The following is a 20380-nucleotide window of genomic DNA, read 5'->3' as shown; positions in this document are numbered from 1 at the left end:
CAGCGATTTAGCCCTGTGCTAAACAGCTCTGCAGTCGGGACGGATTGATTTCCGGGACGGTGGGATGGGGTTAATTTTGGATTGATTACCTGGGGTGCAGGCTGCGCACAGCCATGGATTTTTAAGGACATTATTATATGTGCTGTGTAATTTTACCCAATGTTTGTCAGCTGTGTTTCAGTGTCTCGAACTCTCCTCTCTGAATCAGGAGATTGTAGGTTCAGGGCCCACTCTCGAGACTTGAGCACAAAATATGTCCGGGGAACTCTTGAGTTCTTATTACCCTGGTGGTAATGTGTCTGATCTGTACTTGAACTCTTTCCCTTCTGACCTTATCCGTTAAGATTTTACCTCCATCTGTGACTCACATTCCTTTTGAGTGGCTGGATTTATCCCTCGTTCAGCCGAGTGTTTTCCCGTTTGAGTAACCCTCATCTTTTTCCACCTGCTCAAACTCTTAATGATATTGTGTTTTTTTCAGTGACTTGCACACCAGGACGTGTCCGACCCTCTTTCTGCTCACTCAGCAACTGTCTCACTCCTTGCTCCACCATTCAGTAAGATCCTGGCTGATCTGATTGTAAACTCAACTGCACATTCCTGCCTCCCCTCGCCAACCCCCTCCGATGACCTTTCACCCCCCCTCCGATGACCTTTCACCCCCTTGCTAATCAAGAATCTATCGATTGCTGCCTTAAAAATATTCAAAGACTCTGCTTCTCAGAGTTCCAGAGACGCATGGCCGTCAGAGAGAAAATATATTCTCCTCAGTGACCCTTTATTTTTAAACAGTGACCCCTAGTTCTAGATTCTCCAACAAGAGGAACCATCCTCTTCACATCCACCCTGTGAAAGCCCCTCAGGATCTTAAAGGTTTCGATCAAGTCGCCTCTTACTCTTGTAAACTCCACTTGACACAAACCTAACCTCTCCAACCGTTCCTTGTAAGAAAACCCGCCCATTCCTCATTTTAGTCGAGTAAACCTTCTCTGAACTGCTATCTAAAGCATTTACATCATTCCTTAAATAAGGAGACCAGGATGTCCATTGAAGAGCAGGGGCGGGATTCTCCGACCCCCCCGCCGGGTCGGGAGAATCGCCGGGGGTCGGCGTGAATCCCGCCCCCGCCGGCCTCTGAATTCTCCCACCCCCCCCAAAAACCGGCGTGGCGTGGGTCGCGCCGCCCGCCTCGGAGAATGGCGGGGTCCGGCGCGACTCAATGGACCCCGGGGCCGCCCGAATTCTCCGGCCCGCGAGGGGCCGAAGTCCCGCCCGCCTGTAGCCAGTCCCGCCGCCGTAAATTGGAGTAGGTCCCTTACCGGCGGGACCTGGCGGCGCGGGCGGGCTCCGGGGTTCATGGGGGGTCCCGGGGGGATCTGGCCCCGGGATGTGCCCCCACGGTGGCCTGACCCGCGGTCGGGGCCCACTGATCCGCGGGCGGGCCTGTGCCATGGGGGCACTCTATTCCTTCCGCACCGGAGGTCATCCGCCATTCCCGGTGCGGAAGTCACTCCATGTGCGCATGCGCGGGGATGACGCCAGCAGACGTTGACACTCCCGCGCATGTGCAGACCTGCGCCGGCCGGCGGAGTCCCTTCGGCCCCGGCTGGCGCGGGGTGCAAACCGCTCCAGTGCCGGCCTAGCCCCTGAAGATGCGGAGGATTCCGCACCTTTGGGGCGGCCCAATGCTGGAGTGGTTCCCGCCACTCCACTGTGCCGTTTCTGCCCGCCCCGCCGATTCCCGGAGAATCCCGCCCAGGGTTACTCACTCTTCCACAAGACCCTAAGGTAGAGGCACTACAACCAAGGCCAAGGTCATCCGACAAGGCTTTGACAAAGAGTCACCGGACTCGAGGCGTTAGCTCTTTTCTCTCCCTACAGATGCTGCCAGACCTGCTGAGATATTCCAGCATTTTCTCTTTCATCGAAGGCCATCTGGTTGCTCGGAGTGCCAGTGAAGCTGTTGGGCTTCTAAAGATGTGTTTCTGATGCCAAGGCCGGTTGGGTGGTCTGCACCACACAGTTGCAGATATCTTGCACTGGGCTGCTGTGCCTTCCAGAGATTGCTGCACCTGGAGCGTTGCAGGGTCAGCCTCGGTCACAGCCCCCGGTTCTTGAGCATCTGTTTGCTCCTTGCATGTGGGTGTCACTGGCACGACCAGGGGCGCCAGAGTGGCTGGTGATGGTGGTACCCGCTGAGGGGTGGCATCCTCAGCCTCCCTGCTGACTGCCTCAGCCATTGCCCGCTGCTTCAGATGACTGGAGGGAGCATCATCTTGGTTGCAATTGGCATCGTCTCCAAGCAACTCTGTGCCATCAACACCACTGAATGGTCCAGAGTGTGGCATGCATCCCGTGTACGTATTGGTGTCTATGTCTCTCTGAAATCGGTTGCTCCACTGCTGCCCGATCCCTGCCCTGGGTCACTGCCCGTGTGGAGTTTGCACGTTCTCCCCGTGTCTGCGTGAGTTTCACCCCCAAAACGACGTGCAGGGTTGGTGGATTGACCACGCCAAATTGCCCCTTAGTTGGGAAATAAAACAATTGAATACTGTAAATTTATATTTAAAAAAAAAAAGAAATTGGTCACTTTCCTGATGGACGAGCTCATGTGCTCAAAGCCCTGAGCCGCCGCGATGCACAAGAGCTGGGTGGACCCCTCCATGACCGCGCACTGCTTTCGGGGAACTTTGACATGGGGTCGCACATCTATTGCTGCTGGTTTAAGGGGAACCCCCTTTCCAGGAACTCCTGAGGCCCTGAATCTGTGCCCAGCTGAGAGCGACTGGTGCCTGTCCTTCATCCTGCGAGCAGGACAGCTCACAGCGACTTGTGCTGCCTCTGTCACCTCCCCCACACCACGCTGTACACTAATCCTATGCTCAGCAGCCAGTGCCATCTATCTGGCTGAATGCGCGAATCCATTGAGGTGACTGAATCCGCACTGGTGGATGGCCGGTTTGAAGACTAATTATTCTGATGTTTTCTTTGTTGATGGGATGTGGGTGTTGCTGGCTGGGGAAGCATTGATTGTCCATCCCTAATGGTCTTGAGAAGGTGGTGGTGATAATGACAATCTTTATTATTGTCACAAGTAGGCTCAAATAGCTGAGGAACTAAATAAGTACTTTGCGTCAGTCTTCACAGTAGAAGACATGAGTAATATCCCACCAATTCCGGAGAGTCAGGGGGCAGAGTTGAATATGGTAGCCATCACAAAGGAGAAAGTGCTAGAGAAACTAAGAGGTCTAAAAATTGATAAATCTCCGGGCCCAGATGGACTATATCCTAGAATTCTAAAGGAGATAGCTGAAGTCATAGTGGAGGCGTTAGTTATGATCTTTCAAAAGTCACTGGAGTCCGGGAAAGTCCCAGAGGATTGGAAAATCGCTGTTGTAACCCCCCCTGTTCAAGAAGGGAACAAGGAAAAAGATGGAAAATTATAGGCCAATTAGCCTAACCTCGGTTGTTGGCAAGATTCTAGAATCCATTGTTAAGGATGAGATTTCTAAATTCTTGGAAGTGCAGGGTCGGATTAGGACAAGTCAGCATGGATTTAGTAAGGGGAGGTCGTGCCTGACAAACCTGTTAGAGTTCTTTGAAGAGATAACAAATAGGTTAGACCAAGGAGAGCCAATGGATGTTATCTATCTTGACTTCCAAAAGGCCTTTGATAAGGTGCCTCACGGGAGACTGCTGAGTAAAATAAGGGCCCATGGTATTCGAGGCAAGGTACTAACATGGATTGACGATTGGCTGTCAGGCAGAAGGCAGAGAGTTGGGATAAAAGGTTCTTTTTCGGAATGGCAACCGGTGACGAGTGGTGTCCCGCAGGGTTCAGTGTTGGGGCCACAGCTGTTCTCTTTATATATTAACGATCTAGATGACGGGACTGGGGGCATTCTGGCTAAGTTTGCCGATGATACAAAGATAGGTGGAGGGGCAGGTAGTATGGAGGAGGTGGGGAGGCTGCAGAAAGATTTAGACAGTTTAGGAGAGTGGTCCAAGAAATGGCTGATGAAATTCAACGTGGGCAGGTGCGAGGTCTTGCACTTTGGAAAAAAGAATGGAGGCATGGACTATTTTCTAAACGGTGACAAAATTCATAATGCTGAAGTGCAAAGGGACTTGGGACTCCTAGTCCAGGATTCTCTAAAGGTAAACTTGCAGGTTGAGTCCGTAATTAAGAAAGCAAATGCAATGTTGTCATTCATCTCAAGAGGCTTGGAATATAAAAGCAGGGATGTACTTCTGAAGCTTTATAAAGCATTAGTTAGGCCCCATTTAGAATACTGTGAGCAATTTTGGGCCCCACACCTCAGGAAGGACATACTGGCACTGGAGCGGGTCCAGCGGAGATTCACACGGATGATCCCAGGAATGGTAGGCCTAACATACGATGAACGTCTGAGGATCCTGGGATTATATTCATTGGAGTTTAGGAGGTTGAGGGGAGATCTAATAGAAACTTACAAGATAATGAATGGCTTAGATAGGGTAGATGTAGGGAAGTTGTTTCCATTAGCAGGGGAGACTAGGACCCGGGGGCACAGCCTTAGAATAAAAGGGAGTCACTTTAGAACAGAGATGAGGAGAAATTTCTTCAGCCAGAGAGTGGCGGGTCTGTGGAATTCATTGCCACAGAGGGCGGTGGAGGCCGGGACGTTGAGTGTCTTTAAGACAGAAGTTGATAAATTCTTGATTTCTCGAGGAATTAAGGGCTATGGAGAGAGAGCGGGTAAATGGAGTTGAAATCAGCCATGATTGAATGGCGGAGTGGACTCGATGGGCCGAATGGCCTTCCGCTCCTATGTCTTATGGTCTTATGGCTCACATTAACACTGCAATGAGGTTACTGTGAAAAGCCCCTAGTCGCCACATTCCGGCGCCTGTTCGGGTACACAGAGGGAGAATTCAGAACGTCCAATTGAAAAAAATGAAATGAAAATCGCTTATTGTCACAAGTTGGCTTCAAATGAAGTTACTGTGAAAAGCCCCTAGTCGCCACATTCCGGTGCCTGTTCGGGGAGGCTGGTACGGGAATTGAACCGTGCTGCTGGCCTGCCTTGGTCTGCTTTTAAAAGCCAGCTCTTTAGCCCTGTGCTAAAGCAGCCCTTGACACCTAGCAGCACATCTTGTGGGAGGAAACCAGAGCACCCGGAGGAAACCCACGCAGACACGGGGAGAACGTGCAGACTCCGCACAGACAGTGACCCGAGCCGGGAATCGAACCTGGGACCCTGGCGCTGCGAAGCAACAGTGCTAACCACTGTGCTACATGGTGAGCTGACGTCATGAACCGTTGCAGTTCAACATGGTGTAGGTACACCCACAGTGCTGTTAGGGAGGGAGTGCCAGGATTTTGACCCAATGAAGGAACAGTGATATATTTCCAAGTCAGGGTGGTGTGTCTTGGAAGGACATTTGAGTGGCAGTGTTCCCATATGCCTGCTGCCCTTGTCTTTCTAGGTGGCAGAGGTCGTGGGTTGGAAGGTGCTGTCAGAGGAGCCTGGGCAAACCTGGCTGCTCTTGGCCCAGTGGTAGTGTGGGTGTCAGTACTGCACAGGACCAGGCCCTTCGGCCCTCCCAAGTCATTTGCTGCTGCTGGACATCTTAGCCATTCAAGGGCACAGGAAAGGATTGTCAGAACTAACCTTTGCAGAAGCCTCTGCTATGCCGAGGCTTCCCAATTCAGCTGAGTCTTTGGCAAGCTGGTGGACAGGACGGAGCACATTGCACCCCCTTAGTGTATTGGCCCTGTCCACCCCGAACGTCCATCTCACCACCAACCTGGCGGTGGTCAGCAGCGATCTTATCTTCTCTTCATTCTTGAGTTGAGAGGCCAATTCCAGAATGTGTTGCCAATCCCTCGTTGTCCTCTAGAAGGTGCTGGTGAACTGTCTTGTGAATCGCTGCAATCCCAGTTGAAGTCGATGTACCTTCTGTGCTTATTTTCCTGCAGTTCTTTGCTCAGCCACTTGAGGGGGCAATTACGAGTCCCATTGCTAAGGGTCTGGAGTCACATATGGGCCAGGCTAGGTAAAGATGCCCGTGAAGGGCATGAGCGAATCAGATGGATGGTTATGACCATCCGGATAGTTCCAGGATCGCTATTCCTGAGATTGGCTGTTATTATTTATTAATTGATTTGAAATTGGAGTGGGATTTGAACGCCTGTCTCCCTCTGAATTACTGGTCCACTAACATTTCCATTATGCCACCCTCCAAGCCTAAAATACAAATGCCAGAAATGCGATTCTATTCAACATCCGAGAGGTTTGCACCTCGAATGCAGTACCTCAGACTGCCCAGCGTCAACCCTGACTGCATGGCTCCCTCCTCCATGGTGCTACTGCCGATGCGTAGAGAACCTTCCCCCCCCACCCCATCCGATCCCCCTCGTGTCCATTTATAGGCTAGATTCCCCTGCAAGGACTGAAAAGGAGAGGGAGATGAGGAAGAGCAGGCCTCGCTGTTGCCAGCTATTGTTTGCGTGAATGTATGTTTCAGTGTTGTAACAGGAACAGAGTTTTCTCTCCCTCCCGATACTGCCAAACCCGCTGAGCTTTCCCAGCATCCTCTGTTATGTTTCAGTGCTGGCCACTCTGAGGGGTCAGTAAGTGTCCTGGGCGCATATGGTGTTGAGGGTAAGATCCTGGCATGGATAGAGGGTTGGCTGACTGGCAGAAGGCAGAGAGTGGGGATAAAGCGGTCTTTTTCAGGATGGCAGCTGGTGACTCTTGGTGTGCCTCAGGGGCCGGTGCTGGGACCACAACATTTCACAATGTACATTAATGATCTGGAAGAAGGAACTGAAGGCACCGTTGCTACGTTTGCAGATGATACAAAGATCTGTAGAGGGACAGGAGGTATTGAGGAAGCAGGGGGGCTGCAGAAGGGTTTGGACAGGCTAGGAGAGTGGGCAAAGAAGTGGCAGATGGAATACAATGTGGAAAAGTGTGAGGTTATGCACTTTGGAAGGAGGAATGGAGGCATAGTTTATCTAAATGGGGAAATGCTTAGGAAATCAGAAGCGCAAAGGGACTTAGAGATGATAGAATAGAATTTACAGTGCAGAAGGAGGCCATTCTGCCCAGCGAAGCAGGAGTCCTTATTCACGATTCTCTTAAGATTAACGTGCAGGTTCATTTGGCAGTTAGGAAGGTAAATGCAATTTTAGCATTCATGTCGAGAGGGCTAGAATACAAGAGCAGGGATGTAGTTCTGAGGCTGTATAAGGCTCTGGTCAGACATCATTTGGAGTATTGTGAGCAGTTTTGGGCCCTGTATCTAAGGATGTGCTGGCCTTGGAAAGGGTCCAGAGGGGGTTCACAAGAATGATCCCTGGAATGAAGAGCTTGTCGTAAGAGGAACGGTTGAGGACTCTGGGTCTGTACTCATTGGAGTTTAGAAGGATGAGAGGGGATCTTATTGAAACTTACAGGATACTGCGAGGCCTGGATCGAGTGGACGTGGAGAGGATGTTCCCGCTTGTAGGAAAAACTAGAACCAGAGGACACCATCTCAGATTAAAGGGACGATCCTTTAAATCAGAGATGAGGAGGAATTCCTTCAGCCAGAATCTGGTGAATCTGTGGAACTCTTTGCCGCAGAAGGCTGTAGAGGCCAAATCACTGATCATAGATCATAGAATTTACAGTGCAGAAGGAGGCCATTCGGCCCATCGAGTCTGCACCGGCTCTTGGAAAGAGCACCCTATCCAAGCCCACACCTCCAACCTATCCCTATAACCCAGTAACCCCATCCAACACTAAGGACAATTTTGGACACTAAGGGCAATTTATCATGGCCAATCCACCTGACCTGCATATCTTTGGACTGTGGGAGGAAACCAGAGCACCCGGAGGAAACCCACGCACACACGGGGAGAACGTGCAGACTCCGCACAGGCAGTGACCAAGCCGGGAATCGAACCTGGGACCCTGGAGCTGTGAAGCAATTGTGCTAGCCACAATGCTACCGTGCAGCCATGATCATAATGAATGGCGGAGCAGGCTCGAAGGGCTGAATGGCCTCCCCCTGCTTCTATTGTCTGTTCCTTTGCATGTATCTATGCATGTATCTAAAAGAGCGGGTTGACAAATCTGTTTGGAATGCGAGAGGCATTAATCTATCTCGTTTCCCCAGATACAGCCTGTATTTGCCACACTGTATTTCAGACTCACATCAATCACTTGCTTCACCTGCAGCAAGTGAAGCCTGGATTATTCACAGCTGCCACCTTGACACAATACTGGTATGCTCATCGTCCCTCATCCACCCACAGTCTTACGATTAGTCCCTCACAAGCAGCAATGTAGCAGGTTCGCAGAAGGGTAGAGGTATTATCCCTGGACAGGTAATCCAGGGAGGTGGGGCCGGCTTAGCTCAGTCAGCTGGACAGCCGGTTTGTGATGCAGAGCGGCGCCGACAGCGGGGGGGTTCAATTCCCGTACCGGCTGAGGTTATTCATGAAGGCCCCGCCTTCTCAACCTTGCCCCTCGCCTGAGGTGTGGTGACCCTCAGGTTAAATCACCTCAGAGGGGAAGGCAACCTATGGTCATCTGGGACTAGGGTGACTTTATGAGGGTGGTGAGTGAGTGAGTATGAGGGTGAGTGTCTTTAAAACAGAGATAGATAGGTTCTTGATTAATAAGGGTCAGGGTTATGGGGAGAAGGGGGATGAGAAAAATATCAGCCCTGATTGAATGGCGGAGCAGACTCGATGGGCCGAGTGGCCTCATTCTTCTCCTATGTCTTATGGTCTCCTTTGGGAGAGCATGCACCCTGAGGCTCTTTGGCTTGAGTGTCTGTTGGAGGGTCAATGCCTCCTGGCTGGTCCTGAGCCTTCAGAGTGAATGAGGTCATTGAACCTCTTTCTGCAGACCCCACGGACTCTGTCACAGTGGCTAAAAGCTTGATCCAGGCCTGCTTGTTGTGGGGAGCGCTGGTCCCCTCTTGCCTTCTCCGGAAAGAGGGCATCAAACTGCCTTGACCAAGTCTCTCTGTGAACTGAGGGGCAGCCCGCCTCTGGGTTTCTAGGCCTGGTCTTCCATCAATTAGTACTGCAAGCAATTTGCCGGATAAAACAGCAGCCACGTAATGGCGGACGCTGTGGGTCTGAGTTGGGCCCTCTCTCACTCTTGCGCCTGCCTCCATTCCCTGTCGAGGAAGGGCACGTTGACCCAGACTGTTCCGTCACCATTCTTGCAAAAACGACTGGTGACAATGTTCACAGGACAGCGCATTTGGACTGAGCCCTCATTATTGGAGTAACATGCTGAAGGGTTGCCAGGAGCTGCCTGAGTGAGCCGGTGAGGAAAGTTGGAGTGGCGGGGGGCGGCGGGGGGGGGGGGGGGGGGGGGGGAGTGAAAATAGCTTTGCAATAGTTTGGATTGGTGTTAATTTGAAGAGAAATTGAAGCTCATTAACACTATTTGGATCTCATTATGGAGGCTAATTAACGCAAGTGTATTAATTGCTGTGCAGAGTTGATTGCAATTGATCTTCGCAGTACATCACAGCGATGAGCTTCGCTGTGGATACCATTTAGTTTGATGAAAAAGCATAAGTCAGTGAGAATGTGCAATGTCGGTGGGAAAGCAATATTGTTTCATGGAAACCTCACTGCACTACTTTTATTTAATAAAAAGAAACAAGCAATTTCGAATTGTGAACATCATTTTGAGAGGTGCGTGTCCAACCCTGGGGAATGGGGAGGAGGCATAGTGAAGAATATTTAACCCCTAGCTGGATGTACTGACTCTCTGCCGCATCCTCTGCGATTGAAGCAAGTGGGCTGTGAAAGCATCGAGTTTGATTGGTCGCCCGTTATAAATCTAGCGGAGCTTCGAGAGAAAGGGAATATTAATTTCTGGGACAGAAACCTAATCGCATTTCCCTCCGTGCAATTGATTTTGCACATCGAATTTACTGTTTGTCGAGCGGAATGAGCTGAAGGGTTGCTTTGAGCTGCTGGTTGATTTGCCGGGTTTCTGACCTCTCCGCCAGTCATGTGGAAATAATTACCGAAATGTCCTAAAGGAAGCCTAAACGATGGACTTTGTTCCTCCTTTCCTAGTTCCTGAACTGCGAGGCGCTTCATGTCTCCCCACGCCCTCTGCGTCCCCTGTCGAGATGGAGAGCATCGAGAGCGGTTCGACTAAAAGGTACGTGGGCATTTTCACTCCACTCGCTCACGACCCGACTGTAAATCGCTTTTAAATTTTATAAACATGCCCTGTCCCTGAAGCAAATATAAACACCTGGCCTCTGGTGCTGGGTGTAATGGGTATGCTTTATTTCATTGAACATGGTCCTGTTGAGAAAGTGCACAGAGTTCAGCTACATCACTGACCCAGATGTGATTTATGGTCACACTGCCCATATTGTGCAGCGGTGAATTCGTTTAGCAATTGCAATTAACATTCGTCTTTTTCCATCTTCTCAAGTTTTCTCCCCTCGCCTCTCAAAGGGGCTGGCTGCTTTGGGTAATGCTCCATCAATACCAGCATATCTCAATACCTCCCAGGAGGAGTCTTAATCCGCCCCCCCCCCATCTTCCTAACTCCGCAGCACTATCCCAACTGAGATTAGCTCGTGTGCAGGATCTATTTCCCCCATCGAGGTGCTTGGGTGGACCCAAGACAGATGGGGAAGTATGAAACGAGACAAAGATCTTTTTCACAATGGCAGGTTTATTTGCAGGATGAGGCATTAAACACCTCTGCCTCCCAACTACCAACACCCCAGGGTCCCGTCAGTCCCTTTTTATACTCTCTTAATAAATCCAGAAAAACAATAAAACAAAATGGCAAGGGTGACAGCCCCTGGTTTAAGTAAAACGACAAAAGGAAACTTAACTAACTGAACCAAAATATCATTCCCAGGGTTAAAGATGATGCATGCCAACCCTTGTGGCACCCACTGGTCATGAAGGTGTGAAGCCAACCAGTGGAAGTTCCTTTTATACTCCATAAAACAATAATCAATAAATTAAACAAAAATGACGGGTGACATCCCCTGGTGGAACACTCTAACTAAAATAAAATGTCCCAAGGAAACTTAGCTAATGAAACCAAACTGTCGTTACCAGGGGCAATGATGCCCCCAGTCCCTGAGGCAGTCCTGTTTCATATGTGCTCAAGGCACTTAATCAATCGCTACCCTCCACCTCTTTATCCTTAAAACAAGAACACAACTGTGGTGAATGTATTCACCTAATGCATGTATGATACTGTAACCTATGAACTATGACCTGGAAGTGTGATACGAGCTGCTTTCAGGTACTGTACTGTAACCCCGGTGGGCTCCGCCTCTGGCTCCGCCCTCACCGGGGTCATATATAGACCAACCGCCTGTGGGCGGCATTCATCTGTACAGCCGACTCTGGCTAGGCAAGTTCATGATTAATAAAGCCTAATGTTCACTCGCTCTCTCTGCCTCTCGGTGAATTGAAGGTATATCAATTTATTAATCATCGACAGCACCATGGAAGCCGCTCTAAAGCCAGACAGGCTCGAACTCGACGCCCGCGTGTCCGAAGCCAAGGAGATATCGAACATTGGCTTTGATGCTTCGAGGCCTACTTCGACTCCTCCACAACGCCTCCCACGGAGACCCTCAAGCTGCGACTCGTCCACGCTCGGGTGAGCCATCGAATCTCAGTAATGATCGAGAAAGCGGCCACGTACGAGGCGGCGGTCGCAACCCTCAAGGCACACTTCGTGAAGCCCGTAAATGAGTTGTTCGCCAGCCACCTCCTCACTACTCGCCGTCAACACGCCGGAGAATCGATGGACGAGTATCTGGAAACTCTGACTCTACTCGCGAGGAACTGTATTTACCAGGATGTGACAGCGGAGGAACACGTGAACTCACAGATCCGGGACACCTACGTGGCGGGGGTCCACTTGAACTATATCAGGCAGCCCCTGCTGGAAAACGGGACCTCCGACCTGCGGGACACGGTAAAGCTAGCTACCTCGCTAAAGGTGGCCTACCAGAGCCTCAGTGCGTTCCCCGCAGGCCTGGCGAACCCCACGTGGACACCCTCGTCGCGGCCCCCATCGGACCCGACTACGTCACAGGCCTGCGCCGCGCGTCTGCCAGCCCAGCCCGGGGACCCGCAGTGCTACTTCTGCGGCCAAGGCCAACACCCCCGGCAGCGTTGCCCAGCCCGCACAGCGACTGTGGGAGAAAGGGGCACTTCGCTAGTGTCTGTCTGGGCCGACCTAAGGCTCAGAAACCGAAAACGCACCAGGCCCGACCCATGGACCCGCAGCCTCACAGACCCTGCAATGTGGCTGCGTGCCTGCCCGGAACGCCCCTGTCAGATGCGTCATCAGCATCGTGCGACTCGTGGGGGCCGCCATCTTGGTCGCCGGCCCCAACACCGACCGACACGTGCGACTCGTGGGGGCCGCCATCTTGGTCGCTGGCCCCAACACCGACCAACACGTGCGACTCAAGGGGGCAGCCATCTTGGCCGCCGGCTCCGGCACCGACCGACACGTGCGACCGATGGGGGCGGCCATCTTGGTCTCCATCTTCACCCAGGCCCGACACGTGCGACTCATGGGGGCCGCCATCTTGTGATTCCACCGACCACACAGGCTACCCGCAGCTGGGCGCAGTCACTCTCGACCAGTCGCAGCCGAAACAGCTGAAGAACTCCATGATGGTCGTCCGGGTCAACGGGCACGAGACCCCCTGTCTTTGCGACTCCGGGAGCACGGAGAGCTTTGTCCAGCCGGACACGGTAAGGCGCTGCTCCCTCCACACCTACCCAGCCTCCCAAACAATCTCCCTTGCCTCCGGGTCCCATTCGGTTCAGATCCGGGGGTACTGTATCGCCAATCACGCAAACAAGTACGCTTGTTTTAAGCTGTACGTCCTCCCCCACCTCTGCACCCCCCCTACTGCTCGGATTGGACTTCCAATGTAGTCACCGAAACCTGACCTTACAGTTCGGCAGACCCTTGCCCCCCCCCTCACGGTGTGCAGCCTCGCGACCCTCAAGGTCTCCCCCCTTCACTCTTTGCGAACCTCACTCCTGACTGTAAGCCCATCGCCACCAGGAGCAGGCGGTACAGTCCCCAAGACATGACGTTTATCAAGTCGGAGGTCCAGCGACTGTTGAATGAAGGGATCATCAAGGCCAGCAACAGCCCCTGGAGAGCGCAATTGGTGGTCGTCCGGACCGGGGAAAAGAATCGGATGGTTGTGGACTACAGCCAGACAATTAACTGGTTCACGCAACTGGATGCGTACCCCCTCCCCCGCATAGCGGAGATGGTCAACCAGATCGCGCAGTACCGGGTGTTCTCAACGGTTGATCTGAAGTCGGCCTACCACCAGCTCCCAATCCGTCCGGAAGAGCGCCACTACACTGCCTTTGAAGCAGCCGGCCGACTCTTCCACTTCCTCAAGGTTCCCTTTGGTGTCACTAATGGGGTCTCGGTCTTTCAGAGAACGATGGACCGAATGGTGGATCAGTACGGTTTGCGGGCTCCATACCCGTACTTGGACAATGTGACCATCTGCGGCCATGATCAGCAGGACCATGACACCAACCTTCAGAGGTTCCTCCAGGCCGCCCAATGCCTTCAATCTCACATACAACAAAGAAAAGTGTGTCTTCCGTACTACCCGACTAGCCATCCTCAGCTACGTCGTGGAGAACGGAGTCCTAGGGCCCGACCCCGACCGTATGCGCCCCCTCACAGAACTCCCCCCTCCCCACAGCCTCAAGGCCCTAAAACGATGCCTGGGGCTGTTCTCTTACTACGCCCAGTGGATCCCCAACTATGCGGACAAAGCCCGCCCACTTATTCAAACCACCAGTTTTCCCCTGACGGACAAGGCCCGCTCGGCCTTCAGCCGCATCAAGGCCGACATCACCAAGGCCGCAATGCACGCGGTGGACGAATCCATCCCATTCCAGGTGGAGAGCGATGCGTCAGACATCGCCCTGGCTGCCACACTCAGCCAGGCGGGCAGGCCAGTAGCATTCTTCTCTGGGACCCTCCACGCCTCCGAGATCCGACACTCCTCTGTAGAGAAGGAAGCACAAGCCATAGTGGAAGCCGTGCGGCACTGGAGGCACTACCTAGCCGGTAGGAGGTTCACCCTCGTCACCGACCAGCGGTCGGTCACCTTTATGTTTGACAACGCACAACGAGGCAAAATAAAAGATGACAAAATCTTGAGGTGGAGGATCGAACTCTCCACCTACAATTACGATATCAAGTATCGTCCTGGGAAGCTCAACGAGCCCCCAGATGCCCTGTCCCGCGGCACATGCGCCAGCGCGCAAGATGACCGACTTCGGACCTCTGTCACCCGGGGGTCACCCGGCTTACCCACTTCATTTCGGCCCACAATCTGCCCTTGTCCACCGAGGAGGTCAGGGCCATGACCAGGGACTGCCAAGTCTGCGCGGAGTGCAAACCGCACTTCTACCGGCCAGACAAGGCCCGCCTGGTAAAGGCCTCTCGGCCCTTTGAGCGCCTCAGTATTGACTTCAAAGGGCCCCTCCCCTCCACCAACCGGAATATATACTTCCTCACCGTCATCGATGAGAACTCCCGCTTCCCCTTCACTGTCCCCTGCCCCGACATGACCTTGGCCACTGTAATAAAGGCACTGCACAGCATCTTCACACTGTTCGATTTCCCTGCCTACATCCACAGTGACCGGGGCACATCGTTCATGAGCGATGAGCTGCGTCAATACCTGCTCAGCAAAGGCATCGCCTCGAGCAGGACTACAAGCATAACACAAAAGAAACGGGCAGGTGGAGAGGGAGAACGCAACGGTATGGAAGTCCATTCTTCTGGCCCTCAGGTCTAGAAGTCTCCCGAACCCCCACTGGCAGGAGGTCCTCCCCGACGCCCTCCACACCATCAGCTCACTCCTCTGCACAGCACGAACGAGACACCTCATGATCGTTTGTTTATCTTCCCCAGGAAGTCCATCTCCGGGGTCTCGCTTCCATCTTGGCTGACAACTCCGGGACCAGTCCTTCTCCGGAGGCACATGAGGAGCCATGAGACCGATTTCCCTGGTCGAGAGGGTCCAGCTGCTCCACGCCAACCCCCAGTATGCCTACATCGCGCACCAGGATGGACGGCAAGATACGGTCTCCCTACGGGACCTGGCGCCAGCTGGTTACCCTGCCAACGCGCCTCCCTCCCCGCTGGTCGCCGCCACCCCCTGCGCCCCGTACGCTCCCCTGGGTCTCCTGTATTGTCCCGCGTCGACACTGCCGCCACCCATCACCCCCCTGCCTACCCCCACACCCCAACCGTCTCCGACACGCCGGACTGAGGCTCAAGCTCCAGACACAACGCCCCTGGAGTCACCACCTGCAACAACCGTGCCCGCCGCACCGCCAGAGCTGAGGCGGTCGAAGAGACCGATCCAGCCTCCAGTTGACTGAATATGTAATGACCCCACGTCACCCCCGCTGGACTTAATTTTTTTAACAGGGGGTGAATGTGGCGAATGTATTTACCTAATGCATGTATGATACTGTAACCTATGATCTAAGACCTGGAAGTGGTGATATGAGCTGCTTCCAGGTACTGTACTGTAATCCCGGTGGGCTCCGCCTCTGGCTCCGCCCTCACCGGGGCAATATATAGACTGGCCGCCTGTGGGCGGCATTCATCTGTACAGCCGACTCTGGCTAGACAAGTTCATGATTAATAAAGCCTAATGTTCACTCGCTCTCTCTGTCTCTCGGTGAATTGAAGGTATATCAGCAACACAGGGAGTTAGGAGTATGGCCAGTCGAACCTGCTCCATCTTTTGATATGTCCAGAGCTGATCTTGGGTCCCACCTGTTCCCCATTTCCCTCTATTCCCGAAGAGGCCAAAAATCTGTCCATCCCAGCTTTAAATATGTTCAATGATGGAGCATCCACAACAACTCCTCGGGTAGGGAATTCCAAAGATTCACAACCCCTTGAGTGAAGAAATCTCTCCTTGTCTCAGTCCCCAATGATCATCCCCTTACCCCCGGAGACTGTTACCCCACCCCCGTGGTTTAGACTCCCCGATCAGCGGAAACAATCTGCGTCCACCCTATCAGACACTTCAGAATGTTGCAATGAGATCATCCCACGTTCTTCTGAACTCTGGAGTATACAAGGCCACTTTAATGGAGTCAGTGAACTGGTCCATATTCAAGAACTCAGCGACCAACCTAAACGAGTACGCCACCACGTCACAGTCTTCATCAGCAAGTGTGTAGAAGATTGCATGCCAAAGAAGGTAGTACGTGTGTTCCCCAATCAGAAACCACGGTTTAATTGGGAGATTCACTCCCTACTGAAGGCCAGGTCTGAGGTGTTCCAAGACAGGCGACCCGGACCTATACAAGAAATCTAGGTACAACCTACGCAAAGCCATCAGGGACGCCAAGAGACAATACCAGACTAAGCTAGAGTCACAGGCCAACGTCACGGACTCTCGTTGATTGCGGCAAGGCTTAAACAACATAATGGGCTACCACGCAAAGCCGAGTAGAATCTCCGACAACAGCGCACCCCTCCTTGATAAACTCAATGCATTCTATACTCAGTTTGAGCAGGAAACCAACAAACCATTATCAGCTGCCCCAGCAACCTCGGACACACCCAAACCCACCGTCACAGCTTCCAAATCAGATCGCCCTTCTTGAAAGTGAGCCCGCTAAAGCGGCGGGTCCTGATCGAGTCCCTGGTCGTGCACTCAGACCCTGCATGGACCAGCTGGCGGGTGTGTTGCGGACATCAACTTCTCCCTACTCCGTTCCAAGGTTCCCACCTGCTTCAAGAAGACCACCAAAGAAGGTGCCAAAGAAGAACCAGGCCACATGCAAGTTACTGTGAAAATCCCCGAGTCGCCACACTCCGGCAGCTGTTCAGCTACACTGAGGGAGAATTCAGAATGTCCAATTCACCTAACGACCACGTCCCTCGGGACGTCAATAAACTCTGGGGAAAATAATTCAGATTAGCCACTCGTTTTTCTTATTGGCGTTAGTGGAACATTTCTGGAGTGTGCTCAGGAATTAGGCCGTGTCCCCCAGTTCTACATTCCCCCTAGATGGAAGCATCCTCTCTGCATCCACCTTGGCAAGTCCACTCCAAATCTTTATATGTTTCAATAACATGGTCTAATACAGGTAGGGAATGTACAGTGAATAAAGAACAAAGAAAATTACAGCACAGGAACAGGCCCTTCGGCCCTCCCAGCCTGCACCAATCAAGATCCTTTATTAAACCTGTCACCTATTTTCCAAGGATCTACTTCCCTGTTCCCCGCCCGTTCATATATCTGTCTAGATGCATCTTAAATGATGCTATCGTGCCCGCCTCTACCACCTCCGCTGGCAAAGCGTTCCAGGCACCCACCACCCTCTGCGTAAAAAACCTTCCACGCACATCTCCCTGAAACTTTCTCCCTCTCACCTTGAAATCGTGACCCCTTGTAATTGACACCCCCACTCTTGGAAAAAGCTTGTTGCTATCCACCCTGTCCATACCTCTCATAATTTTGTAGACCTCAATCAGGTCCCCCCTCAACCTCCGTCTTTCCAACGAAAACAATCCTAATCTATTCAACCTTTCTTCATAGCTAGCACCCTCCATACCAGGCAACATCCTGGTGAACCTCCTCTGCAGCCTCTCTAATGCATCCGCATCCTTCTGGTAATATGGCGACCAGAACAGCACGCAGTATTCCAAATGTGGCCTAACCAAAGTCCTAGAAAACTGTAACATGACCTGCCGACTCTTGTACTCAATACCCCGTCCGATGAAGGCAAGCATGCTGTATGCCTTCTTGACCACTCAATCGACCTGCGTTGCCACCTTCAGTGTACAATGGACTTGAACTCCCAGATCTCTCTGTACATCAATTTTCCCCAGGACTCTTCCATTGACTGTATAGTCCGCTCTTGAATTAGATCTTCCAAAATGCATCACCTCGCATTTGCCTGGATTGAATTCCATCTGCCATTTCTCTGCCCAACTCTCCAATCTATATATATTTTGCTGTAATCTCCGACAGTCCTCCTCGCTATCTGCAACTCCACCAATCTTAGTATCATCTGCTAACTTGCTAATCAGACCACCTATACCTTCGTCCAGATCATTTATGGTAGAACCCTCAAGAGTATTGACAGTCAGAGAGATCTAGGTGTACATGTCCACAGGTCACTGAAAGTGGCAACACAGGTGGAGAAGGTAGTCAAGAAGGCATGCGGCATGCTTGCCTTCATTGGCCGGGGCATTGAGTATAAAAAGTGACAATTCATGTTGCAGCTGTATAGAACCTTAGTTAGGCCACACTTGGAGTACAGTGTTCAATTCTGGTCGCCACACTACCAGAAGGATGTGGAGGCTTTGAAGAGGGTGCAGAAGAGATTTACCAGGATGTTGCCTGGTATGGAGGGCATTAGCTATGAGGAGAGGTTGAATAAACTTGGTTTGTTCTCACTGGAAGGAAGGAGGTTGAGGGGAGATGAGGAAATGGCTGAGGAACTGAACAGGTTTTTTGGGTCGGTCTTCACAGTGGAAGACACAAATAACATGCCAGTGACTGATGGAAATGAGGCAATGACAGGTGAGGACCTTGAGATGATTGTTATCACTAAGGAGGTAGTGATGGGCAAGCTAATGGGGCTAAAGGTAAACAAGTCTCCTGTCCCTGATGGCATGCATCCCAGAGTGCTAAAAGAGATGGCTAGGGAAATTGCAAATGCACTAGTGATAATTTACCAAAATTCACTAGACTCTGGGGTGGTCCCGGCGGATTGGAAATTAGCAAACGTGACACCACTGTTTAAAAAAGGAGGTAGGCAGAAAGCGGGTAATTATAGGCCAGTGAGCTTAACTTTGGTAGTAGGGAAGATGCTGGAATCTATCATCAAGGAAGAAATAGCGAGGCATCTGGATGGAAATTGTCCCATTGGACAGACGCAGCATGGGTTCATAAAGGGCAGGTCGTGCTTAACTAATTTAGTGGGATTTTTTGAGGACATTACCAGTGCGGTAGATAACGGGGAGAAAATGGATGTGGTATATCTGGATTTCCAGAAAGCCTTTGACAAGGTGCCACACAAAAGGTTGCTGCATAACATAAAGATGCATGGCATTAAGGGGAAAGTAGTAGCATGGATAGAGGATTGGTTAATTAATAGAAAGCAAAGAGTGGGGATTAATGGGTGTTTCTCTGGTTGGCAATCAGTAGCTAGTGGTGTCCCTCAGGGATCAGTGTTGGGCCCACAATTGCTCACAACGTACATAGATGATTTGGAGTTAGGGAACAAGGGCAATGTGTCCAAGTTTGCAGACGACACTAAGATAAGTGGTGAAGCAAAAAGTGCAGAGGATACCGGAAGTTTGCAGAGGGATTTGGATAGGCTAAGTGAATGGGCTAGGGTCTGGCAGATGGAATACAATGTTGACAAATGTGAGGTTATCCATTTTGGTAGGAATAACAGCAAAAGTGATTATTATTTAAATGATAAAATATTAAAACATGCTGCTGTGCAGAGAGACCTGGGTGTGCTAGTGCATGAGTCGCAAAAAGATGGTTTACAGGTGCAACAGGTGAATAAAAAGGCAAATGGAATTTTGTCCTTCATTGCTAGAGGGATGGAGTTTAAGACTAGGGAGGTTCTGCTGCAATTGAATAAGGTGTTAGTGAGGCCACACCTGGAGCATTGTGTTCAGTTTTGGTCTCCTTACCTGAGAAAGGATGTACTGGCGCTGGAGGGTGTGCAGAGGAGATTCACTAGGTTAATCCCAGAGTTGAGGGGGTTGGATTACGAGGAGAGGTTGAGTAGACTGGGACTGTACTCGTTGGAATTTAGAAGGATGCGGGGGATCTTATAGAAACATATAAAATTATGAAGGGAATAGATAGGATAGATGCGGGCAGGTTGTTTCCACTGGCGGGTGAAAGCAGAACTAGGGGGCATAGCCTCAAAATAAGGGGAAGTAGATTTTGGACTGAGTTTAGGAGGAACTTCTTCACCCAAAGGGTTGTGAATCTCTGGAATTCCTTGCCCAGTGAAGCAGTTGAGGCTCCTTCATTAAATGTTGTCAAGATAAAGATAGATAGTTTTTTGAAGAATAAAGGGATTAAGGGTTATGGTGTTCAGGCCGGAAAGTGGAGCTGAGTCCACAAAAGATCAGCCATGATCTCATTGAATGGCGGAGCAGGCTCGAGGGGCCAGATGGTCTACAAACTTTTGAGGGGCATAGACAGAATGGATAGTCAGAGGCTTTTCCCCAGGGTAGAGGGGTCAATTACTAGGGGGCATAGGTTTAAGGTGCGAGGGGCAAGGTTGAGAGTAGATGTACGAGGCAAGTTTTTTACACAG

At 51.5% G+C, this 20380-nt stretch overlaps 1 protein-coding gene across 1 annotated transcript in view; it reads left to right on the top strand.

Moving 5' to 3' along the window:
- The window catches only part of samd13 (sterile alpha motif domain containing 13), a 120831-nt gene that overhangs the window by 88310 nt on the left and 12141 nt on the right, over window positions 1–20380 (top strand). Inside the window, exon 6 of the mRNA XM_072510350.1 lies at window positions 10082–10169. Coding sequence (XP_072366451.1) covers window positions 10082–10169 — 88 coding nt within the window. The remainder of the gene's footprint in view (window positions 1–10081; window positions 10170–20380) is intronic.

The sequence above is a fragment of the Scyliorhinus torazame genome, chromosome 7, assembly GCF_047496885.1.
Source record: "Scyliorhinus torazame isolate Kashiwa2021f chromosome 7, sScyTor2.1, whole genome shotgun sequence".
In the NCBI taxonomy this organism is placed as follows: Eukaryota; Metazoa; Chordata; class Chondrichthyes; order Carcharhiniformes; family Scyliorhinidae; genus Scyliorhinus; species Scyliorhinus torazame.
The sequence above is the reverse complement of the archived record's forward strand: the minus strand, read 5'-3'. Positions and strand labels throughout refer to the sequence as shown.